The 23,862-nt window shown below is 47.8% G+C and overlaps 9 protein-coding genes across 12 annotated transcripts; 6 read left to right on the top strand and 3 right to left on the bottom strand.

The window, feature by feature from the left end:
- The first annotated feature begins 104 nt into the window (after positions 1-104).
- LOC108092378 lies at positions 105-4,433 on the top strand. Its single transcript, XM_017191922.2, is given in 4 exon segments — positions 105-187; positions 943-1,902; positions 1,904-2,902; positions 2,962-4,433. Coding segments are annotated over 3 exon segments (2,559 nt in total). The 5' UTR covers positions 105-187; positions 943-1,020; the 3' UTR covers positions 3,640-4,433.
- Positions 4,434-4,888: 455 nt separating this feature from the next.
- LOC108092380 (trans-1,2-dihydrobenzene-1,2-diol dehydrogenase) lies at positions 4,889-6,269 on the bottom strand. 2 transcript variants are annotated; one of them, XM_017191925.2, is made up of 3 exons: positions 5,784-6,252; positions 5,347-5,723; positions 4,889-5,256 (listed from the first exon to the last, which is right to left on the bottom strand). In XM_017191925.2, the coding sequence occupies exons 1-3, from the start codon at positions 6,160-6,162 to the stop codon at positions 5,005-5,007; spliced, it is 1,008 nt and encodes a 335-aa protein (XP_017047414.1). In that variant the 5' UTR covers positions 6,163-6,252; the 3' UTR covers positions 4,889-5,004. The 2 variants fall into 2 exon arrangements, with proteins under 2 accessions (XP_017047414.1, XP_043063910.1); XM_043207975.1 differs by having other exon boundaries at positions 5,347-6,269.
- A 1,020-nt stretch (positions 6,270-7,289) lies between these two features.
- LOC108092379 (trans-1,2-dihydrobenzene-1,2-diol dehydrogenase) lies at positions 7,290-9,275 on the bottom strand. The gene is made up of 5 exons (XM_017191924.2): positions 9,159-9,275; positions 8,339-8,567; positions 7,989-8,280; positions 7,667-7,913; positions 7,290-7,609 (listed from the first exon to the last, which is right to left on the bottom strand). Exons 2-5 carry the CDS (start codon positions 8,544-8,546, stop codon positions 7,349-7,351), a joined length of 1,008 nt encoding a protein of 335 aa, XP_017047413.1. The 5' UTR covers positions 8,547-8,567; positions 9,159-9,275; the 3' UTR covers positions 7,290-7,348.
- Positions 9,276-9,349: 74 nt separating this feature from the next.
- On the top strand, positions 9,350-10,362 carry LOC108092381. The gene is made up of 2 exons (XM_017191926.2): positions 9,350-9,496; positions 9,553-10,362. The coding sequence occupies exons 1-2, from the start codon at positions 9,443-9,445 to the stop codon at positions 10,330-10,332; spliced, it is 834 nt and encodes a 277-aa protein (XP_017047415.1). The 5' UTR covers positions 9,350-9,442; the 3' UTR covers positions 10,333-10,362.
- Positions 10,363-10,569: 207 nt separating this feature from the next.
- On the top strand, positions 10,570-15,023 carry LOC108092377 (dual specificity protein kinase splA). 2 transcript variants are annotated; one of them, XM_017191919.2, is made up of 3 exons: positions 10,570-10,692; positions 11,633-12,782; positions 12,839-15,023. In XM_017191919.2, the coding sequence occupies exons 2-3, from the start codon at positions 11,703-11,705 to the stop codon at positions 14,693-14,695; spliced, it is 2,937 nt and encodes a 978-aa protein (XP_017047408.1). In that variant the 5' UTR covers positions 10,570-10,692; positions 11,633-11,702; the 3' UTR covers positions 14,696-15,023. The 2 variants fall into 2 exon arrangements, with proteins under 2 accessions (XP_017047408.1, XP_017047409.1); XM_017191920.2 differs by lacking the exon at positions 10,570-10,692 and adding an exon at positions 10,722-10,805.
- A 417-nt stretch (positions 15,024-15,440) lies between these two features.
- LOC108092285 (low-density lipoprotein receptor-related protein 2-like) lies at positions 15,441-17,734 on the top strand. The gene is made up of 4 exons (XM_017191819.1): positions 15,441-15,817; positions 15,907-16,601; positions 16,667-17,213; positions 17,278-17,734. The coding sequence occupies exons 1-4, from the start codon at positions 15,441-15,443 to the stop codon at positions 17,732-17,734; spliced, it is 2,076 nt and encodes a 691-aa protein (XP_017047308.1).
- A 362-nt stretch (positions 17,735-18,096) lies between these two features.
- Positions 18,097-20,042, top strand: LOC108092577 (EGF domain-specific O-linked N-acetylglucosamine transferase). Its single transcript, XM_017192221.2, has 3 exons — positions 18,097-19,259; positions 19,313-19,524; positions 19,578-20,042. Exons 1-3 carry the CDS (start codon positions 18,297-18,299, stop codon positions 19,963-19,965), a joined length of 1,563 nt encoding a protein of 520 aa, XP_017047710.1. The 5' UTR covers positions 18,097-18,296; the 3' UTR covers positions 19,966-20,042.
- A 182-nt stretch (positions 20,043-20,224) lies between these two features.
- On the top strand, positions 20,225-22,457 carry LOC108092566 (uncharacterized protein At4g17910). 2 transcript variants are annotated; one of them, XM_017192206.2, is made up of 2 exons: positions 20,225-21,071; positions 21,705-22,457. In XM_017192206.2, exons 1-2 carry the CDS (start codon positions 20,327-20,329, stop codon positions 22,337-22,339), a joined length of 1,380 nt encoding a protein of 459 aa, XP_017047695.1. In that variant the 5' UTR covers positions 20,225-20,326; the 3' UTR covers positions 22,340-22,457. The 2 variants fall into 2 exon arrangements, with proteins under 2 accessions (XP_017047695.1, XP_017047696.1); XM_017192207.2 differs by having other exon boundaries at positions 21,737-21,847.
- Positions 22,388-23,452, bottom strand: LOC108092567. The gene is made up of 2 exons (XM_017192208.2): positions 23,147-23,452; positions 22,388-23,080 (listed from the first exon to the last, which is right to left on the bottom strand). Exons 1-2 carry the CDS (start codon positions 23,352-23,354, stop codon positions 22,461-22,463), a joined length of 828 nt encoding a protein of 275 aa, XP_017047697.1. The 5' UTR covers positions 23,355-23,452; the 3' UTR covers positions 22,388-22,460.
- Positions 23,453-23,862: the final 410 nt, after the last annotated feature.

Raw genomic sequence — 23,862 nt, 5'->3', positions numbered from 1 at the left:
ACTTGAGTCTCGGCTAATTTGCCATTATGTACACCACACCCCTTGTACTAAGCGCTTATTTTTACTCTGTATATTTATGGTATTTTAATGGTATATTCGAGTGTACTTTCGAGAGTCCTTTGGAATGTTTCAGTAGCCCCGCTGCGGTCACACTGGAATGGAAGTAATAACATTGCGAGAGAAAAAAGTGAGAAAAAGTGTGAAAAAGTGCAAAACTATCGGATTTAATTTAATATACCCGTTGAAGGAGTAGGCACACGGGACCAGGGACTTATCGCGTGTGACAGGAATAAGTTATTCGAAAAGAGCTTAAAATCGCGTCCTGCGCCTCCTGCACGCACACAGTTGCAAAGCACCGCACACGCACGCACACAGTTGCGCCTTTCGTCATCTCTCTCGCTCTTAGTTCGTTTTTTTTATCGCAGCTGCAACGCAAATTCCAAAAAGGATAATCCTCACCGATCTTGCGAGTCCTTTCGTTGGTCCAAAAGCGGACACAAAGCCGCAAAGGTGGGCTCTTAAAAATCAGCTAATCAATATTGATTTTAATTAGAAGTATGTCCACTTTTCGGTTGGGGTTTTAATTGTGAGCAACATTCTCGTGGATCCAGGATTTCAAAGGATTCTGCACACCCACACACACCCAGCCAAATACAGTGCTCACTCGAAGAAGTTAACTTTAATGAAAAACAAAGCTAATAAAGCTGAAGATATTTTTAAACTATTACACGTACACAGAAAAAATGTTTTAACAGGATGATGATCAATTTAATATATAATTTGAGGAATTTTTACTGTAGTTTTAATTACACTGAGGTTTAAAAGAACCTCCCTTTTACCCTTGAGAGTGCTGTATATACACACCTGATCCGAAACTTGTGGCTTTTTGCATGGAAATTTCCCTTTGACACATTTTAAACTCGATATTCAAATTACTTGCAGATGACCGAAGGAACCTGTGAGATCTAGAAAGCACAAGTGGTTTTTGGGCCCAGTTTCGGTGACCTCGACACGTAGAGCATGTTCAGTCCTATCAAAAAGATATTCACGTACATACAAAAAAATGCTAGCGGCTCCAATATGTTCAGCCCATCTGGAAATACGACAGCCGGCCAAAGGGAGGCACCTCCCAGTTTGAGCGCCCACGACGAAGGCGACAGAAGGGATCAGGGGGATGGGCAGCAGAGCCAGGATCGAGGGGATGAGCAGCGGCCGCAGCAGCTTCGTATCCTACCCCAACTCGACGACGACGAAGACGACATCGAGAGGCAGATCAAGACCTCCATAATCGATGCCACGAAGGTGCATGCAGCCAAGGCAAAGGCCCTGGCCTCCTTGCCTTTGCCCCTGGAGCAGCTGGACGACGAACTGGCGGACTTTGCCCACGGTCCTGCGGACACCGAACTAGAGGAGCAGTTTCTGGAGCTGGAGAACTATCCGAACAACGAGATAATCGTGCTCAGCGATGCCGATCTCAACTCTTCGATAGCCTCTGACGCCGTTTCCGAGGACCCACTGGCTATAGACAACATCCTGGACTCCTCGTCGGTCACCACGAACGAGGAGGTGGACACCAGTGGCGAGTTGCTCTGGCTGAAGTTGAACAGCGAAACGGAAGTGGCCACCAGTTCAGCGCAAGTGGCATCTGCTAAGCAGGCATCCTTGCAGCCCGCAAAGCCTGCAAAATCGAAGGAAGACGAGCTGAGAGATGGAGGATCAGATTCTGGACTGGGCAGCGAGACCTCCGCTTTGCTCAAGGATCAGGCGGAGAAGGAGCCCGAGCAGGAAGTCCAGGAGAAGCAGGAAACCAAACCCATTAGATCTAATCTCAAGCGAAGATTGGAGGACTCGGAGAGCGACGCTATAGACCTGGTGCCCGACATGTCTGCTCCTCCCCTGACTGCCCAAAAAGCGGACCAAGCGATCCATCAACTTCGACGAGGTGAAGGTGTACTATTTCCCACGACAACAGGGCTTCAGCTGCGTGCCCACTGCTGGCGGATGCACCCTGGGCATGGGTGCCCGGCATATAGCCTTCAAGACGATGTCACTGGCCGAGCACGCGGCGGAATTGAGGCGAGCACATCGCAACCAGAACCAGGAACTCCAGCCCCGCGGTTCCAGCAGCGACGACAGCGAGGAGTCCGAGGAGGACTACCTAAGCGAGGGCAGTGGCTCGGATGCGGAGGACGGTTCCAACGGCTTCCTGCAGCCCGTGACGCCCAAGCAGAGGAGAGCCCTGCTGAAGGCAGCTGGCGTGCGGAAGATCGATGCCAGCGAGAAGAGCGAGTGCCGGGACATCCGAAACTCGAGGGAAGTCTGCGGCTGCTCCTGCAGGGAGTTCTGCGATCCGGAGACCTGCGCCTGCAGCCAGGCGGGCATCAAGTGCCAGGTAGACCGGGCAATGTTCCCCTGCGGCTGCACTCGCGAAGCCTGCGGCAACACAGTCGGCCGGGTGGAGTTCAATCCGACAAGGGTGCGCACCCACTACATCCACACGGTGATGCGACTGGACCTGGAGCAGAGACAGGGATCGGTGCAGGGCGTTCAGGGGGGCCATCTCCAGCAGCAGCAGACGCAGCAGCAGTCGCAGCAGAGCCTCAGCTACTCCCCGGTGGGAACGTCCGCCACGGCATCCGCGTACTTCCTGCAAACGCAATCCAACTACAGTTCCGGCTACGCTTCGCCGGCCTACACGCCCGAGAGCAGTGTGAGCTACTACCAGCAGCAGGGCGTTCCAACTGCGGGACAGGGGAATCCCCAACAGCAGCAGGCGCAGAGCCAGAGCTACGCGACCTACGCCCAGCTGGACAGCCTGGACTCGGGCCTCTTTGCCAGTGGCAGCAATGCCACGCCCTCGTACGGAGAGCTATATCAGTCGCTTAGCTACGGCAGCACACAGGTAGGAGAAGATGAACCTTGACTCCTCTCCAAAGCCCACTTAACTTGTTTGTATCACAGATCACTTCCTATCAAACCGCCTACCAGCAGCACTCGACGTCGCCCGCCGCCGCTGTCGCCTCCGGAGCAACCAGCTCCTGCGCCTACAGTTCCTGTGCGGTGCCCTCGGTGCCGCCGTACGGAAATGCCACCACAACCGCCTCCAGCAATGCTCTTTACCAGACCACCGCTGTCTCCATGACGGCCGCCTCGTCCACCTCCGTCTCGTCGACGCGGCTCGTGGGTAATCCAGGTGGAGCGGCAGCGACCTCTTCGGCCGCAGGCTCCACCACCGCTTCCCCAGCCAACGGCAATGAATTTATCAGCCTGAGCACACCGATCGCCAGTTCCTCGCGCCTCTCCCAGATCAACGATCTGCTGCAGCACAACCGCAACACCACCGCCGCGTTGGTGGCCGTTTCGGAGGGATTTAGCGGTGGGAGAAACACGTCCAGCACGTCGACCATTGACTCCATCGACACACCGCCCATTGTGGAGGATGGCCAGCAGCGTGGATGCATGAGTTTCGAGGCGTTGCCCCCGCCGCTCGTGAATCCCGCGCCCATCGTCGCCGTGGTGGAGAGCAAGCTGCCGCCGATGACCACGTTGGCCCTGCCGGTTGCACCTGCTCCTCCAACAGCCCCTCAGCCACGCCAGCCGCTAGAACAGCATCATCAGGCCTTGAGCGAGTCCACCTAAAGCAGGGAACGCACCAGCAAATCGGATTGGGGCTGGGTCGATTTGTAGGGATGATTCCTTAGATAAGGTGCAGTTTACTTCTTTGGACAATTCTCAGTAACTTTTAATTGGATGCTTTAGTTCTACGTTCGCCCTCAAGATAGTTTTATTTTACTTTAAAAGTATGCCAAAAGTTGTTAGATTAAAAATGAAAAAGATTTTAGTATCAAGAATTTTGCAAAACAGAAGAAAATTCCTTTTATACTTGTTGAAAATTAACCCTTTGCATTATGTTTCCCTAGTTTCAGTAAGAAGAATATTTATGAAAGTATTTAAGTAAAAATGTGAAGAAAATAGTTTGTAAATACCCCTTTTTATCCAATCCAATTGAAATTGTATCTATGTTTTCCGAAAAACTTCCTGAGAATTTTACAAAGCGCATAAAAGACCCACCCGTAAATCGAAATAGGAGGCGCACCGAGAGAGCTGGGAATAGTTTTTATAGCAATTTTACACAGCAAAAGACTTCATTACGTTTAAGGCGGCGGCAGGTGTGGCTGGCAAAGGTTGGCAAAGGTTGGGAGCAGGACGAAGGACGAACAGGGGCAGGAATCAAAATGAACAGCTTTGGCGTCACTCCTCGATTTCAGGAGACCTCTTAAGTAGCGGCGAGGGCCACCGCAATGGGGCCCAGACCGCCTTGTATAAATCATTTTATTGTTAAATTCTAATTAGCCTCTAAGTACATAATGTAATTTAGTTACTTTGTTGCTTAAGTTATGTTTCATTCGCAAAATCAAGTTCTCTTCTCCTAATTTTTTTTCTTTGTGTAATCTAAAACGAACAAACCACGGAAGGACACCTTTTAACCTCGTTTATAGCATAGCTCCAATGAATTTAATGAGCTGAGAGCCCCGAAACCTTCCCCAAAATTCTGTGTGTCAAATCTGATTTAACCCAGCTTAACTGAAATCGATCGAAAGCCGATTTTTGTTTTGTATTTGCATTTAGTTACCAAGCCAATTAATTTCCTAATGGATTGTACGAGCCTTTGTAGATTTATCCTCGATTTAGCTGCGTTTAAGTATTCTTTTAGCTCTTAAGTTCCTCATTTCTGACCTTTAGCGTATTAGCCTTAATGAACCAACAACGGAAAACGGCAGCAAAAGAAAAACAGACAACAGAAACCACAACATGCAGTACGATTTAGAAGTATGTATATGCAACTTGATAACGACAAAAGCAGAAAAAATGAAAACGATAAAGAAAATAATTGCAATTATTTAAATAAATATTGAATACAAAATAACAAGCCACTTGAATGAGGAAACCCTAATCCGATTCAGATATATATTTACAATTAGTTTCAGCAACTTTTCCTACGGCTCAAGCATCGTAGGTGACCCCAATCTGGCGTCGCATCTCGTCGGTGATGGCAATCAGTTCCAGACTCTCGGCATGCGTGAATTTCGGACTCTCCAGCAGCCGTTTCTCTATGCAGCGACGCACCTCCTCCGCCTCGTATCGCAGGCCACAGGTGTTCGTGTAGTGGAAGTCAAACTTGGCCCGCGGCAATGGCCAGGAATCCGGGGGACCATTGGATCGGCTCAGTTGGGTGCAGCACCAGTAGTTCGACAGCTGGAAGATTAACAAAGTGTGGATGCAACAGCTGCGCTGATAATCCCCTGGCCCGCGGGTCAGACCCGAAAAGCAGCGAGATAAGCTCACCTTAATCTCGCCTTTGGTGCCCGTGATGACGGCATCGTTCTCCAGGTTCTCCAGTCCCGTGACCAAAGCCAGCAGTCTCCGTCCGTCTCCGTAGTCCAGTATGAACTCACCCTGCACATCGACGCGGTCCTTGTTCAGCTGCGTGCCACTGGGCAGTATCTTCACGGGTGAGACTCCGAAGACAAACTGACCCAATTGCAGGGCGTAGATGCCGATGTCCATGAGGATGGAGCCGCCCAGCGAGCGGTTGCAGACCCGCTCCATGTGAGTGAGGCGGAAGCCGTGCTGGATCTTCACCTGGGTCACCTCCCCAATGACGTCGCTGTTCAGGAGTTCCCTCAGGCGAGCGTAGCTGGGAAAGAAACGTGACCACATACCTGAAAGTGAATCATAACCAGAATTAAATTCACTTTTAATTTCAGATGTGGTTAGTTTACCCTCCATGAGGAACACGCCCCGCTGCTCGGCCAAAGCATACAGCTCCTTGGCCTGCTCCAGGGCCAGGCACATTGGCGTCTCGCAGAGGACGTTCTTGCCCCGGGCGAGCATCAAGTGGACCACGGCATAGTGGAAGGGATTCAAGGTGCCCACATAGACCACGTCCACCTCCTTGTCCAGCGCCAAGGCATCGAACCCGTCGTAGTGCCTGGGGATCTGGTTCCTCTGGGCGAACTCCTGAGCCCGCTGGCCATCCACATCCGCCACGGCCACCACGACGTGGCGGGACTTCTCCACAGTTCCCAGGGCAGTGACGAAGTCCTGCGTTATCCTACCCGCCGCAGCGATGCCCCAGTTCAGATTCGCCTGGCTCTGCATTGTTTTTCCGAACCGTTGAACTGAATGCTTTACGGGTCTCCGTTCCGTTTTCGATTCAGGCAGCTACTAACGCCATGATAATAGCACGGAGTGCCCGTCCCGAGGGCTCCTATCAGTCCCTGGCATCTGCATTCATTGCACTTTTCGTATTCCATTGCATTCCGGTTGATAAGGAACCCAACAGATCTAAGCTGGCGCTCTATAAAATACGTTTTCAAGCGATGATGCTCGGTTTCCTATATACTTGGAAGGAGTACCTCATTTCTTGTCAGACAGATTTAATATTCATTATGCTCGCTAGTTGAGTTCGTTTTTGGAATCCTTAAATTATTTTTTAGTTTTTAGAGTATTAACGTCGACAAGCTCCCACTGTTCCTAAACTTATCACCAGGTTTTTCTCCCTACATATTTTTCAAATCTCAAGAGAGTCTCTGGCCATGAAGAGCTCTACGCAATTGAACAATATGGAGTGTCGTAATGGGGCCTTATCACAGCCAAGACGAGCCCCCTTTTTTGACTACTATCAGAAGATAACATTGATTCTAGAAGTCGATTTAAGTACAGTTTCGTAACTAGATCCAAAAGCTAAAAAGAAAAAAGGAAACTCAAAATCTATATCAAGAAAAAGTATATTTTACGGGAAAAAAAACATTAGAAATATCCATCAAAAATTTCCATGACGTGTGACTTGGTGTAAGCTATAAGTTCTGAAATTGTAAACTGGGTGGTTATCTTTATTTGAGATACGCGACCAAAAAACCCCACAAGACCCTGAGATAAGAGACCCCTGCGCTCTCTTAACCAGCCCCTAAATTAAAAGACGCCCATCATGCGGTGGAAACGTGATCAACGCGAATATTGCTATATCATCTACTTTAGTTACACCCCAGGCAGAGTTCGACCTAGTGGGAATGCGAATGTCATTGCTGCCGTTCTACAATCAATATTCCGCCTTATCGCACTGTTTGCCAATCCTTGATTTAGAGTGGGGCAACAACAAAATTGGAATCGCTGGAGATTTCTTGTTTTGGGGACAATTATGGAATGAAAATGGATTTTAGATTTCAGGTATAATATTGTGGTATAAATATAAATATTTTTTTCAAATAAACTCAAGAAAATGTATCTATCGTTTTTTAAAAACCTTGTTTATTACTTTATGTTATGTTTAGCTATAAAATCTATTTTACTCCTCGTCGAACTTGTTGAGCACACCGATCTGCTTGCGGATGGTGTCCTCGATCTCGGCGAAGAGCAAACTGTCGGCGTAGGTGACGCCCTTGTTTTCAACTTCGCCAGCCAGGATGGACTGACGCACTGCCTCCGCCTCGTACCTCATGGCCTCGGAGTTTTGGTAGTTTGTCTGGTGCTTGCCCTTGGGCGGCACCCACTCCTTCACCTGACCATCGATGTCGATCAGCTTGTTGGGCGTCCAGAAGTCAATCAGCTGGAAGATAATATGTATTTTAGATTCTGTTAGATCGCGATTGATTAGATTACTTACGGTGACTTCTCCTTTGGTGCCCTTGATCACGGCGGTGTTGGACAGCTTCTCCTTGGCGGAGACGCGCATGCGGGCAGTGCGTCCGCCACTGTAGGTCAAAGTGGCGCTCACATCGTCGTCGACGCCCTCGGCATTCAAGGATCCCTTGGACTCGATCTTCTCGGGCTTCTCCTGGAAGGCCCACTGCGAAACCTGGATGGTGTAGATGCCCAGATCATAGACCACGCCACCGCCCAACTCGCGTTTCCTGATGAAAAAATAAAAATAATTAATAAGTATCATATCTAGTAACCCGTAATTAAAGATAAATTCTTGTACTCACTGCAGGCGATCCACATGCTCCAAGGGGAAGCCAAAGTTGACCTCAACATCCTTGACCTGTCCAAGCTGTCCGCTGGTGATGAGCTCCTTGACTCGCTGGTAGGAGGGGAAGAACCGGGACCACACGGCCTCCATGAAGAAGCGCTTGTTGGCCTTGGCAGCAGCCAGGATGCCCTCCACCTGCTTCTTGTTCATGGCCAGAGGCTTCTCGCAGAGCACATGCTTGCCATTGTTCAGCATCAGCACAGCCACCTCGTAGTGCTGAGGGTTCAATGTGCCAATGTAGACCACATCTGCGGATGTCCAATATTTTTTATCAATTTGTTTTTTAAGTGAATAGGGTCTACTCACCGACATCGGTGCTCTTGGCCAGTTCCTCGTAGCTTCCGAGGGCCTTGGGGACTCCGTGCTTGGTGGCGAACTCCTGGGCACGATCCAGAGATCGGGCAGCTACAGCCTGGACCTTGTGGTCGCTGGAGGGCAGGGTGCTCAGGGCGATGACAAAGTCCTCGCTGATCTTTCCGGCAGAAGCGATTCCCCAACGGATGAGTTTCGACATGTTGCTGGCTTGTGGGACGGGCTGTGAATGAGTGGAATGCCAAGAGGATTGTTAGTTAAATACGGCTGGAAGCCCGGAGAGCCTTTCTTATCAGAGGAGAGCAAGAGAGAATCCAAGCGTTATATTTCTCCACCGGGAGCTTATCTTCCCCCCAATTGTTTTAAAGCCGGTAGACCAAAAGTAATTGTTGTATTTCACAATGTTATTGAATTTGACCTTGTTTGAGCATTACTTGAATTATTCTGGATGCCACCTGTACGGCAATTCAAAGTTATCAGTTGATCGAACGAGCCCTCCTCTCTTTGGTAATCATTTCCCCAATAAATTATAAATACTTGTCACGTTCGCTACTCGGAGATAAAAGATAGTTACAGTGATAGAGAGAAAAATAGCGATTACGTTGCAATAGTTTTTTTATTTTGTGAACCCTTTTTTCAGCCTACATATTCTATGAAACTCTTTGTTTCTGTCTTATAAAACTAGTTTTGCATATAAAGTTTAAAAAGCATTAAACAATTAAGCCGACTACTTGTTATTTTTCGCTTATAACAACACTTGCAAAATGTTAATTATGAAAAGCTCGTATATTTTATTTATTTAATTTAAACTTACTTTGGGTTTCAGGCAGAACTAAACGATTGGATAAAACTTTCCACTGTGTTGTTTTTTATGCGCGACAGTTCTATTTATAACTTTTTTCTATTAACATTTTCCTGCACACCCTACATACAAAACAAATTCGATTTCCTTGCTTTACTTCACAACTGAGCTTTTGACGCAAGTGGGTGGTGCACCCTCTATGCCAGTGGTCGCGTTTCGTTGTTAAAGCTAGTTCGAAGAAGAAGAAAACAGCTGTTTATTGTTTTGGTCGCAGGTTTAGGAAAACATTTACGAACATGCTGCGAAAACTCTTATTTAACACTCAAGTTGTATTAAAACAACAACCAAATGTAAGTTTTATCTAATATTGTATTTAAAGCTTCGAGTTGCAGCTACAATTTTCTAGATACATCACATAAGACATCTGGCAAGTCAGAAGATTTTGGAACTCCAGCAAGTCCACATAGATGAGGCCATAAAGTTGGAGCCTACTTTGTCAATTTTCACACCTGAGATTTGGCAAAGAGCCCATGAAACATTTAAAAATCACGGCTTGGAAACAGTAAACTTCCTCAGAATTGTTACCGGAAATCCTTCAGTTCTAAAGCGAACGCCGGATAAAATCATCAACAGCCTGGAAATCTGGAGAGCCTGTCAGTTTGGCGAAAATCTGCTGCACCTGCTTCTTACAAAATATCCAGAATTATTGGATGTAAGTGACCCCCACCAGCTACTGTCTCACATAGGCTTTCTGAAAAGTCGCGTGTCCACCAGCAAAAATGTTTGGAAACTGCTGATGAACAGTCCGGACTTAATAGCACAACCGGAGGCATCCTTGGAGGAAAAAATAAACTTCATAAAAGATGTAATGCGCATTGAAGTGCCTGAGATAGTGAAATCATCAGCCCTAACTTTGCCTTTTGAGGAGCTGCGTTGTCGTCACGAGTTTTTGATTCGCTTGGGTTTGTTTAAGCCCAGACCTCTGAAAGCCGATCCCAATGATCCCACTACAAACCACAAGCTATATCAAATTACGGACACGTCGGAGAAAAGTTTTGCCACAAAGATTTGTCATGTCACCCTGCCGGAATACGAAGCCTTTAAGGAGCTCTTCGCCAAAGAACTGGAGAGAAAGTCCAGAAAAGCCAAGGAAGAAGAGGACTTCAGTGATGAAGATGACGTTTAGGATTAAAATAAAATAAATTGTATCAAGTTATTGAGGTATAAAAAAATGGATTTATATTCCAATGTTTGGAGTATACCAGTGTTTGGAGTACCACAACTCATTGTAAAAAAGGATTAAATTACTATTTAGTGAAGCGGTTTGCTTATCCGCTAAAACGCCATCGAAGGTTTCCACCTATTGTTCAACTTAGTTTTCAGTTACAAATTGCGTTTTTCTTTAGTAATGCAAGGGTATATTTTAGGGTATTCGATGGCGTATCGAGTCACGGTCACACTTCATGCATTTGGGAGAAAAGTAAAAAAATAAATTTAAAAAACAAAGCAACCGCCGCATTCAAAATGGAAGTGTGTTAACGACGACGTAAGTCATTACAAAAGTGTTGGGCGGCCTAGCAAAGTCGTTTTCGGGGATTTTGAGTCATTTTTATTTTGTGATTTTCAATCGTGTGCTTTGTTTGTGTTGCGTTGGTGTGGGTAAGTGTGTGGTGCGTCGGTGTGAGTGGCTGCGCATGTGTGCGGCAATGCGAGCGAGATGGCACCACTCGAATAGCGGTTGTCAAAAACAGCTGATTTGGCCCACGGGTGTGGGTGTCAGGGGGTGTATGCCAGTGGGAGAGATGGGGGCAGCACTCACCTGTAAGCTTTCGCTGAAAATTTACGGTATAAATAAAATTGTCAAGTTTGGAAATTCATTAAAAAAAAGATTGTTATCCGATGTTGTTAAAATTTCTGAGGGTACAGTTTTGACACCCTCAACAAAGGGGTTTGTATACTTTTTTCTACTCTTGAGGTAGCTAAAAATGTATCTAATTCAGGGTCAATTCAGGTATCTAATTCAGGGTCCTGCGCTTAGTGATTTGTGAGAAAAAAAATTACAGAAATGTAACCATTAACAATTTTGGATAACTGTCAAAAGTCCGTTGAAGTGCTTTTCATTGATACTACGATTTAATAGAGTTAAATCCAACATTAAGCAAAACTCACATTGCTCTAAGCTTTGTTTTATCGTTGATATCAGCGTTACATTGAGTAAATAAATAATTTGTATACAAATAGATAAGTGAGAATGATATAAAGTAAATACAAAAAGTGTTCTTTACTTGAAATTAAAGAGGTAGTCATTAAATGTTACACCGCGATCGCAGTCATATCAGAAATTCCGTAACTCAAATAAAATTATCTAGAATATCGGTCTGATGATTACGTACAAATTAAAAAAATGTCATAATAGAATTACTCACCGACGAAAGTCTTCCGATTCGGAGTTTCTCTAAAGACACAACTCTAATTTCAACTTGCAGGTGCTTTAAGGGGCAATTTTGCTCGTATCTACCGAACCCTTAGATCCTGCGACCTCAGTTTCTGCCCGGAATGCCCCTCAACGAGGTGGTAACCTCCGGTGCTGGAGTTTATCCTGAAAATGGCACCAAGCACAAGGCGCAAGGAATGTCGAAGCCGGACTCCTCAGCCGGTTCCAACTCTGGCTCGGGATCGGGACTCTCGCTGTTCTCCCTGCAAGGCCAGAAGTGGCAGCAGGTCTTCGACTTGGACAAGGTCATTAAGCAGCTGCGCACGGCCGAGAAGACCTATCTGCGCGGCGGGAAGAACTCCTCCGCCGGCGGAGATCAGCAGGCGAAGGTGCAGGTGCAGCGCCTCCAGTCGGTGGACATGGCCTACTACGACCTGGTGCCCAAGCTGGCCAGCCGCGACATAGTGCTCTGCAGTTCCTGCTCCGGCTGCTATACCAAGGCAGGGTTCCAGCACCACATTGCGTTGCAGCATCCGAGCGTTTGGGAGGCTACGTCCAGCAAGGTCAATCCGAATCCCAATGGAACGGCCGTTTCAAGCGACTCGCGTCTCACTGCCACGGAAAACAGCCAGGAGAGCGGTGCCATTGTGCCCAGTTCGCCCACGGACACGCTCTCGGCCTCGACGCTCTCCAGCTGCTCGAACGGCTCTAGTAGCTCCGCCTCGCTGCAGCATCCGGCGGGGGCGGGGTCCTCCTCCAACACCACCACCTCGTCCTCGTCGTCCTCACGTCACAAGAGCAGCAGCAGCAAAAGCAGCAGTTCCTCCTCTTCGAAAGGCAGCAGCAGCACTTCGGCCGGGAGTCGCTCGCGGTCCAAGTCGTCGAAGAACCGCCACCACTCCTCGCCAGCTCCGGCGCCGGCGTTAGAGTCCAATCACAAGGAATCCAAGGGTTCCAAGAAAAGTGCGGCCATAGCGGCTCCTCCGGTTGTTGTTCCCGTTGTCAAAGAGGAACCTTCGGCCACGGCAGCTGTGCAGGCCGCCATCAATGTGTTCTCCTCCTCCAGCAACTCATCCTGCAGTCTACCGCCCACGCCCACGCTGGGAACGGCCTCCAGCGATGTGGCCCTGGGCGTCAACTACTCACCTGCCCAGCTCCAGGCGGAGGCGGAAAAGCTGCCAGAGGTGCAGCCAAAGAAAAAGGTATTTTCTATCTTTATTCTTGCCAGGAAACCCCTTAAACCCTTTTGGTTTTTTAGCTGAAGGGCTCCAGCGACCATCGAACAAAAGCGGAAAAGGAGAAGAACAAAGAGAAGACACTGGTAAATCCCTACGAGCAGCAGCAAGTGCTCAGCGAGCTGGATCAGGCGGTGTCCTCCATAACGGGAGCGGTTTCCTGCGATCAGGTGGCGGCCGACGAGGAAGAACTGCCGCTGCCCAACACCTCCGATGAGAACTCCATTTCGCAGACGCTCGACGAAATGCTGGACAGCAAGCTGATCAACGAGATCCTCAACAACTTCGATGAGAGCGCCCTGGACACATCGCAGCAGCAGGTGCAGCAGCAATCGCAGAACGGATCGCTGCCGCATCCCACACAGGCCACCAAGAGACTGCGCTTCGAGGACGGAACCATTGGCGAGGACTATGCGGTGTACCAGCAACAGCCTGTGCAGCAGGTCTACGGGGAGGAGGAGCACCAGCAGGAACTGACCACCATCGATGCCATACAGCTGCAGCAGTTGATCTACCAGCAGCAGCAGATGCTCGAGCAGCAGCAACAGCAGGAGCAGCAGCAGCAACAGCAGGTGGAACAGAAGCTGCAGGACCACGAGCAGCAGCGCCAGTTCAGCGTGTACAACGTGCCATCCTTGACGGACGAGGCGATGGGCAATCCGCAACAGCAGCAGCAGCTGGAGGAGCACATGATCCTGCCGAGCATCATTTACGAGATCAACGAGTCGAATCCCGTGTCCATGCTTGAGCAGCAGAAGGTCCTGGCCGAGTTTCTAACGCAGGCGGGCTACGAAAACGTGGACGTGAATGTCCTGCAATCGTCGGGCCTCCAAACCGGCTTAAGTTCCGGGGTCGAGACCACCAACCACTTGGCCGACGAGCTGGGCGACTTCGAGTTCAGCAAACTGGAGACTGTTAGCGACACCGTAAAGACTGTTAAGCTGGAGGCCAAGGCCGCCAGCCAGCCACCCACAACAAATCCTCAAATCAACCATCATCCATCGCTGGCCAATGCCAAATACCACGAGGACAGCTACTTCAACGTGATGCTGTACTCCGGAGCGCCTCGTCCCCTGGCCATGAACACGTTTGGTATGGTCAAGTTGCCCCAGGGCTTGGGTGTGACCTTCCGCAAGAACCTGCTCACCACGCGAAAGGCCAACAACAGTTTGTTGTCCCTGACGGGTGGCAATCACCTGGGCGTCGTTGGCCAGCTGGCTCGTGCACCTCCGCCGCCCTCGCCGGCGTTGAGCAATGGTCTTCCGGGAAAAAGCGCTGCTTCCGCCAGAACCATCTACGCCCAGAGATCAAATGTCATTGCCCAGGATCGACTGAGGTGCAACAAGAGAGCGCTGATCAGTGGCAAAGTGGGAGGAGCGGCAGCAGGAGCAGGAGCACCGGGAGTCATGACGGCCAAGCGGTTAAACGAACTGCTGATGGGCAAAGTCAAGAAGGAGGAGAAGCCACCGCCGGAGGGCGGAGATGAAGGCGAGCAGCCGTCGCGGGACAAGGAGCGCGATAAGGAGGAGGACAACAAGCTGACCTTCAGCTTCTACGAGAAGCGACGCCGCCTGCTGGCCGGCAAGCAGGAGCAGCTGCAGTCCTTCGGCCGGCCCAGCTTCACCCTGCCGCTCCAGAGCAACCACAACGCCAGCCAAAGTCAAAGCCACTCGCCGCAGCAACTGCTCAAGAAGCAGCTGCTGCGCACCCTGTCCGACAGCAGCAGCAACATCAACATCAGCAACATGAACAACATCAGCAACTTGAACAGCAGCAACACTCCCAGCGCCAATAGCAATCCTCCCTGGAAGGGGAGCAGTTCCAATCCGGGAGGCAACTCCACTCCAACCAGCAGCGACTTGATGCGCGTCTTCGTCTGATGAGGTCTGATATTTGGACGAAGCGGACGCGCGTCCCTAGAATATATGTTTATACAATACGATCGATTATGTGCAGCCTCTTCTATAAATGCTAAATTAATTTTTTAATAATTTTTTTAAATCAATTCTTCATTTTTTAAAAGTGATAATTAGTTATCGATTAGTTGATTGTATGTAGTTCTCTGTTTAGTCTATGGCCTAAGTTAATTTTATAAATTTACAAATATATTTTTTTCGTGGCTAAGCATTACGCTAAGTACTCGTAAAGCATTATTTATAAACGCTGTAAACTTTTAAAAATACAAGAGCATGCCTAAGTTCAATTCTACCTCGCACCGAGCGTTACTGAATTTGGTTTGGTGAATTATTAGATTCGATTTCCCCCCAATACAAAGTTAAAGCTTATAAACCTTCTTGGACCCTCGGATATTGCCTAACACCTTTATCTGAACTTAAAGAGAGTAAAACACTGAGAAGAATGCGTATAATGTTCTGCATTCTAGATTCTAAAATATCTACATTAGGTTCATATCAAATCGAAGTAGAGTTAAACAAAACAGGTTCATAGCTAATTAATAGTGAATTCAATTTACTGAATCCTGCAGTTTAAAGTAAGTAATCTTAATTTGTATATTATTTCAATTCAGCTGAGTGTATTTATGAAGAGCAGTAACCGGCTGCAGAAGAAAACCAGCTTGCGGTTTTATCATCTTTCGCTCAGTTGTGAGGCGATAGCCGGTCAAGAATGTCGTCTCCTGGGCTTCAGTGGAGTTCGCTAGGCCTGCTGACTTTTTGTTTATTGCTATGTGTAGGCTCTCCAGAAAGCTGCGATGAGGGAGAGGAGTTCCAGTGCCAGGAAGATGGAAGTTGCATACCCTTCGAGAATTGGTGCAACACCAAGCCGGATTGCCCGCTGGCCAGCGATGAATCCTTTATCAGCTGCAAAACCCATCCCTCCGACATGATGGCCGATAAGTTTCAATGCGCAAATGGGGCTCCGATTCCGGAAAGATTGGTCTGCAACGACATAGTCGATTGTTCCGACGGATCCGATGAACTGCCTCAAGTTTGCAACGACAACCCAGACGAAATGAGACAACGATTTCGGGGGAACTGCACGGGGTAGGTTTCATCGTGGGATGGATTTGTATAGATCTCGTAAAAACGGCTTTATAAATATTTATCTATGATCCTTATTAACCTCATAACAGGGATTCAGATCTCGAGTGCCTTCCCGGGGAATGCGTGGCCGATTCGGCCAAGTGCAATGGCGTAATCGACTGCTCCAACGGTCGTGATGAATCTCTGGAGATCTGCATGCAATCCTGTGACAAAAACAAGTGCTTTCAGTGTTCCAACGGAGTTTTGGTCGACAGCAAGCACCTGTGCGACAACGAAATGCATTGTTTAGATGGATCCGATGAACTACTAACGGTTTGCGGAAATGCGAAAAACTGGACCGAGGTTCCGCCAGCAGAGTGCTATGAGACTTCGGAGCTCCTGTTCACCAACAGGACTGTTTTCCAGATGAAGGACTCACGACGCTTCGTTTATGCCAACCAACCGGCTGAAGTTCAGTGCTGGAACTCTGATCGGAGGTCCTGGAATGTGTGCATGAACAACGGGTCCTGGCACCACGAGTTTCCACCATGCCACGAAAAGCTGATCAACAGAAATCCCGACACGAATGGCACGAACGGTTGTCCTATAAATTGGTACAACAATGAGACGATGATTATTTGGGACGAAAATGATAACTCCGTTATGCCGCCTATTCAAGATTCAAGAGTGACGTTCAAATGCGAGGACGGTTTAACTTTTTTGCCATACGAGTTTAAGGACGATCCCATAACATGCCTACCTAACAATACGTGGATCGAAAAGGACTTCCATCCTCGCTGTACTAGTAAATATACATGTTAGAATATATATGTACTATATTTATTTCAAATCTTTCTTCAATTCTTCTAGAACTCTGCAGTCCCGATGCGATAACCGAGATGTATAGCCTGACACCAAGGTGCTACAATGGTGAGAATGGGACACCATTTAACTGCAAGGACAAATACTCCTTGATACCGGAAACGAGGGTTAAGTTCGAGTGTGCCAGTGGGTTCACGCATAGAACATCCGAACCGATGATGGTGAAGTGCACCGAGGAAGGGAGGTGGGAGGGTCTGAGGGACTTGTGCGAGAGGGAGGAGAAACTCTGCAACTACGAGTGTAACCACCGGCTAAACTACTCCGAGATCACATTTAGCAAAGGCGGGGATCCCACGGATTCCTTGAGAGCCTCTTGGCTGGTACCCATCTACAGGTGGAACTCAACGACAGCGAAACATGAATTTGCGTGTACCGGAAATCTGATCCGACTGGATATTGTACTAACTGCAGCCCACTGCATTAAGGCCAACGGATCTCAGAAGGAGGATTTTCTAGTTGGACCCACTGGCAACCGATCTGATTTAACCATTGACCGCGAGCACTTGCACAAGGTTCGACATCTAGATGTTTACGGGTAAAAAGGATAATCAATATTAATAGAGAACTCGAAACTAGTTTTGTTAATCCCCGCCTTACAGAGCCTACAGCGAGGTCACTCACACATATGATGTTGGGATTATTTTCCTGGAAAAGCGAATGGATTTCAGGCAGGATCAAAGGATCGTCTGCCTGCCCTATAGTGATGGTTCGCAGTTGAGCTCTAGCGGCGATGCCATGGTTACCTCCTGGAACTCCGACGGCTACCTGACGACTGTCTACGGACGATTAAGTGAGCTCAGGAATGGTGACCTCAACGTCGAGCTCAACGACGATTACAGGCTCTGCAAGGGAGACAGTGGCAGCGGAGTGATCACCACCTGCGGCTTGGACAATCACAAGTGCCTGGTGGCGGTGATCAGTCGAAATGTGGGCTCCGGCGACCACGGAACATTTTGCAGCAACAATGTAACTGCAGCTTCTCTTAAACCACTCCCACTACAGGATCATATTCAGCAAATTATCCGGAATAATGTAAACTGCCCCGAGGTGGAGTAAATCATTAGATATTAAAGTGAAAGTATTAGATACATCTCAGCATATTACCATAATGACTGTCAAGTTTTTTACTAAAAAGTTTAGTTAACTTAAATAAACCCAATTTAAAAGAACCGCCTATCGAAGATTCGAACCTTTAGACTTACACAATGCGGGGCACTTGAATTGGTTTCAAGAGTTCCATTGAACAATGTTAAAATTCTTAAAATCAAAATACTTCTCATGTTACAAACATAATTGGTTTAACAACTAATAAATATACAATCTTTTAAAGTTTTTAAGTCAAGTATAGTAAACCTGTTTGGGTGGCGCGGAGTGTAGGTTTGTTTTGATTTACTTTGTCGTACGGCCACACTGAAATAGACTGGTATTACCATGGACAATTAACTTCATCTTAGCCCGCTCATAATCATCTTTCAGCCGCTTAAGGCCAGGTGAGATCATCTTCGCTGGTCGAGAAATGCACCTGAAGATGCTGCTGTGGAAAGCGTGAGAAATCGCCGGGAAATCGCTGAGAAATCGCATGCAACGAAGTACTTAACTGAATCTAACTCAACTTAAGATGCCAATCCTGCTGATACTCACGGCGATACTGCACCTGACCTTGGGGCAGGACGCCAAGCACCTGGACGGATTCACCTTGCCCAGCCTTCCTGCTGATCACCTCATCCGGTACCTAAACACGTTTCCCACGCTGAAGCAACAGCTGCCCACGAATCTCACCGGTAAGGCAAACATTTCATCCGCCTGCTGGGGCCACGAACGAGACTGCACGCCGGACAGGCGTTTCCAGACGCCGCAGTGCCCCGGGGAGCACACAGGCTGGGCCAGAAGCAAAGAGGCCCAGGTTAGGACCTTCTACAACCAGGCCGACTTCGGGTACATCCAGGAGCAGCTCTCCCAACTGACTCCGCAGTGTGTGCCAACTTACCTCGGGGACTCTTCGCTGGAGTGCACCCACTACCTGCGCTTCTGCCGCGGAAGGAACCTCCTCTTCGATTTCCGGGGTCTCGAGCTGCGAGAGGAGCGCATTCGCTACCATATGGACGTACTGAGTCCGGGCCAACTTCTTGGTCACTGCGAACTGAATCGAACCAGATTATCTGGTGAAATGGAGCACATTGGATCGGCCCTGCAGTCCTGGGGTCCAGAGCTGCGCAACTTTGAGGTGTTACCTCATCCCGTTCTGGAGAGCGGTCTCTGCGATCTGGTAGTGAATACGCCCACTTTTATCATGAAAATCGATGCCACGTACAACATGTATCATCACTTCTGCGACTTTTTCAACCTGTACGCCTCGCTCTTCGTCAATCAGTCGCACCCGGCTGCATTCAACACGGATGTTCAGATCCTTATATGGGAGACATATCCTTACGATTCGCCCTTCAGGGACACCTTTAAAGCCTTCTCGCAGAGGCCGGTGTGGACGCTCAGCGATGTGGAGGGCAAGAGGGTGTGCTTTAAGAATGTTGTGCTCCCTCTGCTGCCCAGGATGATCTTTGGATTGTTCTATAATACACCAATAGTAAGTGAGGAAATAAATTGATGACCTAAAAGCTATAATTTGAATTTTTACAGATTCAGGGCTGTTCAAATAGCGGACTGTTTCGGGCCTTCTCCGAGTTCATCCTGCACCGCCTGCAAATCCCTTACAAACCTCCTCAGCGTAGAATTCGCATAACTTATCTCTCGCGCCGCACAAAGTACCGGAGAGTGCTCAACGAAGACGAGCTCCTGGGCCCACTGGAGTCCAACGAGAAGTACATCGTGCAGCGCGTTTCTTACGAGAGGTGAGAAAGTTATGAAATTCCTACCACAACAATATAAACGTGCTTTTCCGCAGGCTCTCCTTCACCGAACAGTTGGCTATTACCCGGAACACAGACATTCTCATCGGCATGCACGGCGCAGGATTGACGCATCTGCTATTCCTGCCAAACTGGGCATGCCTCTTCGAGTTGTACAACTGCGAAGATCCCAACTGCTACAAGGATTTAGCCCGATTGCGTGGAGTTCGCTATCGAACTTGGGAGCAGCGGGATTTGGTTTATCCGCAGGACGAGGGACACCATCCCGAGGGCGGGGCACACGCCAAGTTTACAAACTACAGTTTCGACGTGAAGGAGTTTGTACATATCGTTGACCAAGCAGCCAATGAAATACTCTCCCACAAGGAATACCTTCAGCAGAAACCAGATTATCCCTCCAAAACTCAGCACAACGAGCTGTAGATTGCCACTATTGTGATTAAAAGCATTTATTTTGCCTATTTGCCTAACCCAAAATAAATCGGTATTATTTAAAAGACTGTTTTTTGTTTAAATGGAATTTAAACATAGTCCCTGAAGTATATTGAATGTATTTTTCCAAAAGTAGTTTATTCAAATTTAAATTTCAAAAAGTGTGACCGAATCCTTCACTTTATTATCTGCTCACTTATAAGTGCTCACTGCTACGACATTGCTTATGCTATCAGTCAACTTCCATCACTATTGTTTCAGTTGATTACATTTTGTTTATACTTTTGAACAGTCCAGCCGGCAAATAAATGCTTAAGAAATATAGATTCGTTGTTTAAAAACGCTGTTCAAAATGGAGGCCGAGATGGGCAGCTTCGTGACTCATGACATAAAAGAGTTTGACCTGAAATCCGGGAGGTCCGTCAAGGAAAGTGTGGATAGCTTTTTGGTGACAATTCCCACGGTGTTGGGGTTCATCCTCTCTCTGCTTCTTTGTGGACACCTGCCTCTGCTATCCACGCACAGATTCCTTGTGGAGTTCCTTTTGATTGGATTACCCACCGTGATTTTGGTGACCGTGGGCAGTGCCTATAGTTATACGTATTCCCTGGTGGTTTCCGTAGCTATCCTGGGTTATCTTTACAGGAACAGTGCTCCTAAGCCTCCGAAACATAAGTATGAGGTTGGCAAACGACCAATTGTCTTCACCCTCTTGAGGGCCACCGCCTACAGCGGAACGTGTGCAGCCATCCTGGCCGTGGATTTCCCATCTTATCCGACTGACTATCGAAAGAGCCGGACTTATGGGGCGTCTACGATGGACATGGGCATCGGTCTGTTCGTGGTCACCATGGGATTGGTGTCGAAAAGAACAAGGAGTATCTCCGACCTCAAGAAACTCCCAAAATCCGTAGTTCCGTTGCTGTTCTTGGGCCTTGCTCGCACCATCGTCATCACGGCAATTGATTATCACCAGGACGAGTCTGAATATGGCAAGCATTTAAACGCCTTTTTTATCCTGGGCTTCACCAAAATGATGGGCAGCTTCTACAGTCTGTTCGTGAAGTCGGATGCACAGCTAGTGGGACTATCAATAGGTAAAGACCATAAAGAAATATAATGAATAAATATACAGGGTGCGCCATCTCGAGCTTCGGTATGAAAATATTAAATAACTTTGGAAAAAAAACAAAAATTCTTGGAAAATGTTTTACATTTATTTAGATTGATCCTTTACAATTCATTTGAGTTAGTTTTTGAACACAATATCGACTAAGTGACTTCCTTTGTTCTTGATGGCAAAAAGTGTCCTTTTTCGAGCATTTTCCATTACTTTCTTGAGCAATCGGCCAATATATTGGCCATTTCGGTGCGAATACTCTCCTTGAGCTCTGTGATGGTCTAGGGCTTGCTTATGTATACCCCACAAAAAGAAATCCGGCGGGGTCAAGTCCGGCCAGTCGATATCGCCTCTTTTTGACACAACGCATCCAGGAATTTTGCTGCAAAAACTGCATGGTTTCGTTTGCTGTGTGACATGGGGCCCCGTCCTGCTGTAACCAGAAATTTTCTAGACCCTTCAAAAACTAACTCAAATGAATTGTAAAGGATCAATCTAAATAAACATAAAACATTTTCCATGAATTTTTGTTTTTTTCCAAAGTTATTCAATATTTTCATACCGAAGCTCGAGATGGCGCACCCTGTACATTATTTGATTTGCCTTGCAGGTTTGCTTTTTCTTCACGAACTTATGCTCCAGTTGGGTGTTTCCCAGTTTGTGATGTCATCAGAGCCCCGCGACGAATTTCTCAGCGCCAATCGGGAAGGCTTTAGTTCCCTGCAAGGCTGCGTGGCTCTCTATCTGCTGAGCATTTGCCTCGCCAGGTGGTACACTTCCCAAGATCTCCTAAGTTACCAAGAGTTAACAAGGAAGTTGAAGAAAATGCTCCTGGTGGCCATCCTCAGCTGGGTCTTAGTTTTCGTTAGCGCCTTTTTAACAGGCATTGCTCGCGTAACCTTTAATTTTGGTTATGTGATATGGATTTTCGCCGTCTGTCTTAGCTTAATACTGATATATGCTTTCTTCTTTGAACTTAAACTGGTTAAAACAGATTTTAAGAGGAAGAAATCGGCTGGAGACACCGAGCTTTCCAGCCAATCCGTGCCCACGTTTGTGGAGAGCCTTAACAGGAATGGTTTAACCCATTTTATGCTCTCCAACTTCCTGACGGGATTTGTAAATATTTCTTTGGACCCGGGCCATCGAAATGATTTGGAGTCCGTTGTTATACTTTATGTTTATATGTTTGTTTGTGCTGCAGTTGTATTTTATATGCTTAAAAAGGGTATACGAATAGCTTAGATGATATTTCTTGACAACAGCCATGTAAAATAAACGTTACAAAAAATATTTCTAAAAAAATATGGGTGAGGCGTGTACTTTAAATTGTTCTCAAAATATAAAAAAAGTCACAAACCAACTCTTACGGGCTACAAATGGACTCGAAGGGCATGATGCAACCGTTGGGCATGACCAGAAACAGGATGATGGGTGATTCCGATCCGATCCTGGAGGGCGAGTTGTTCCCATCGGAGTCCTTGTACACCTCGTAAACCATGCAGCCATCCTTACCGTGAACCAGTCGAGTCCACAGCCACTTTTGATCCTTTTCGGCCGGAGATTCCTGGGTCTTGAGCTTCGTTTTCAGCTGCTCACAGGCCACTGAGCAAGTGGAAATGGATCGGTCGAAACGCTCCTTAACCGGACTCATTCCGGCCCTTTTTCGGATCGGGATGATCTCGGCAGGATGGTCGAAGTCCACCCTGGGAGTTCGCTGCCGAGGACAACAGGCTGCGGCGCCTAGACGACTCGAAAGCTTGAGGCAGCAGGATTTCTGATTGCAGGACTTCTGATTGCAGGGCACTAGAGGAACCTTGCGGCTGCAGGAACTGCTCGGCGGTTTGGTGCAACAGCTACTTGGTGTATGTGAGCAGCAAGTAGACCACGCCGACGACGAAGGACGAGCCGAGCTGCAGGCCGAGCTGCAAAGGCATGGTCCGCTGTTCGTTGGAGGTGGACCGCACTCGCTCTTGGGAGCTGATCCTTAAAGGTATATAATGCGTTACGAGGCATCTTACAAACCGGCATTCAAGGCCTTCAAAAACTAACCAAGTCCCGACAATCCCGACAGCTCCAGCATGGGAATTATCTTTGTGGCTCCCGAAAGGTAGAGGATGCGGTCCAGGATCGTCATGATCACCTCATCCGGATGCGGACCCAGCATATCGAAGAAAGGAGCCCGGCAATCCTTCTCCACAGTCAAACCTGGCGGACAATCGCAGGATCGCTGCTTCTGGGCTTCACAGCAAAAGCTCATGGCTCAACGTCTTCTAATGTTTGTATAGATAAACACCCAATTTTTCCATAAGATTTCAACCAAAATGCCGGACCGGAAGTGAGTGTTCGTTGAGTGTTCGGCTCGGAGTTGCTTTGTCGGGAGATGTCAAAGGTGCGATATCCGGCTTAGCCGCACGGCGAAGGCGTCACAAAAGATAAGATTTCTATTAAGGAAATGACTGGAATTGTCGGCATTGTCCTTGGGCAGCCGGGATGAGCTCGCCAGCAAGTCAAAGGTCTGGCGACTGGGCAAGGATATTTAATTTAACGGCGCCAACAAAGACCAAATCAAAGATGAGCCTGCGGGGAGGCTAAGCTCACAAATGGTCGGGGTTCAAGGAGCGCGCAAATGACCAGCAATGAGCTCTTTATTGGATGAGGAAAGTGTATTGAGGGGTGTTCCAGCACTTCTAAAATCACAGCACGTCTAAAAAAAGAAAATAAATAAAGAAAATTCAATAGCATGTTTATAAAATCCAAATTATAAT

Source organism: Drosophila ficusphila, unplaced genomic scaffold, assembly GCF_018152265.1.
Source record: "Drosophila ficusphila isolate 14025-0441.05 unplaced genomic scaffold, ASM1815226v1 contig_412, whole genome shotgun sequence".
NCBI classification, from domain to species: Eukaryota; Metazoa; Arthropoda; class Insecta; order Diptera; family Drosophilidae; genus Drosophila; species Drosophila ficusphila.
The sequence above is the reverse complement of the archived record's forward strand: the minus strand, read 5'-3'. Positions and strand labels throughout refer to the sequence as shown.

Bases quoted from the DNA above. Each gene is read 5' to 3' on its own strand.
- LOC108092567 (XM_017192208.2), bottom strand. From the start codon at position 23,354: ATGAGCTTTTGCTGTGAAGCCCAGAAGCAGCGATCCTGCGATTGTCCG. The intron at 23,081-23,146 runs GTTAGTTTTTGA...TATACCTTTAAG, and splicing joins GTCGGGATTGTCGGGACTTG to GATCAGCTCCCAAGAGCGAG.
- LOC108092379 (XM_017191924.2), bottom strand. From the start codon at position 8,546: ATGTCGAAACTCATCCGTTGGGGAATCGCTTCTGCCGGAAAGATCAGC. The intron at 8,281-8,338 runs GTGAGTAGACCC...GGACATCCGCAG, and splicing joins GGCCAAGAGCACCGATGTCG to ATGTGGTCTACATTGGCACA. The intron at 7,610-7,666 runs GTAAGTAATCTA...ATTATCTTCCAG, and splicing joins GCACCAAAGGAGAAGTCACC to CTGATTGACTTCTGGACGCC.
- LOC108092577 (XM_017192221.2), top strand. From the start codon at position 18,297: ATGCCAATCCTGCTGATACTCACGGCGATACTGCACCTGACCTTGGGG. The intron at 19,260-19,312 runs GTAAGTGAGGAA...GAATTTTTACAG, and splicing joins TGTTCTATAATACACCAATA to ATTCAGGGCTGTTCAAATAG. The intron at 19,525-19,577 runs GTGAGAAAGTTA...GCTTTTCCGCAG, and splicing joins CAGCGCGTTTCTTACGAGAG to GCTCTCCTTCACCGAACAGT.
- LOC108092285 (XM_017191819.1), top strand. From the start codon at position 15,441: ATGTCGTCTCCTGGGCTTCAGTGGAGTTCGCTAGGCCTGCTGACTTTT. The intron at 15,818-15,906 runs GTAGGTTTCATC...ACCTCATAACAG, and splicing joins TTTCGGGGGAACTGCACGGG to GGATTCAGATCTCGAGTGCC. The intron at 16,602-16,666 runs GTAAATATACAT...CAATTCTTCTAG, and splicing joins CTTCCATCCTCGCTGTACTA to AACTCTGCAGTCCCGATGCG.
- LOC108092381 (XM_017191926.2), top strand. From the start codon at position 9,443: ATGCTGCGAAAACTCTTATTTAACACTCAAGTTGTATTAAAACAACAA. The intron at 9,497-9,552 runs GTAAGTTTTATC...ACAATTTTCTAG, and splicing joins TATTAAAACAACAACCAAAT to ATACATCACATAAGACATCT.
- LOC108092380 (XM_043207975.1), bottom strand. From the start codon at position 6,162: ATGCAGAGCCAGGCGAATCTGAACTGGGGCATCGCTGCGGCGGGTAGG. The intron at 5,257-5,346 runs GTGAGCTTATCT...TTAATCTTCCAG, and splicing joins GCACCAAAGGCGAGATTAAG to CTGTCGAACTACTGGTGCTG.
- LOC108092377 (XM_017191919.2), top strand. From the start codon at position 11,703: ATGCCCCTCAACGAGGTGGTAACCTCCGGTGCTGGAGTTTATCCTGAA. The intron at 12,783-12,838 runs GTATTTTCTATC...TTGGTTTTTTAG, and splicing joins AGGTGCAGCCAAAGAAAAAG to CTGAAGGGCTCCAGCGACCA.
- LOC108092566 (XM_017192206.2), top strand. From the start codon at position 20,327: ATGGAGGCCGAGATGGGCAGCTTCGTGACTCATGACATAAAAGAGTTT. The intron at 21,072-21,704 runs GTAAAGACCATA...TTTGCCTTGCAG, and splicing joins GCTAGTGGGACTATCAATAG to GTTTGCTTTTTCTTCACGAA.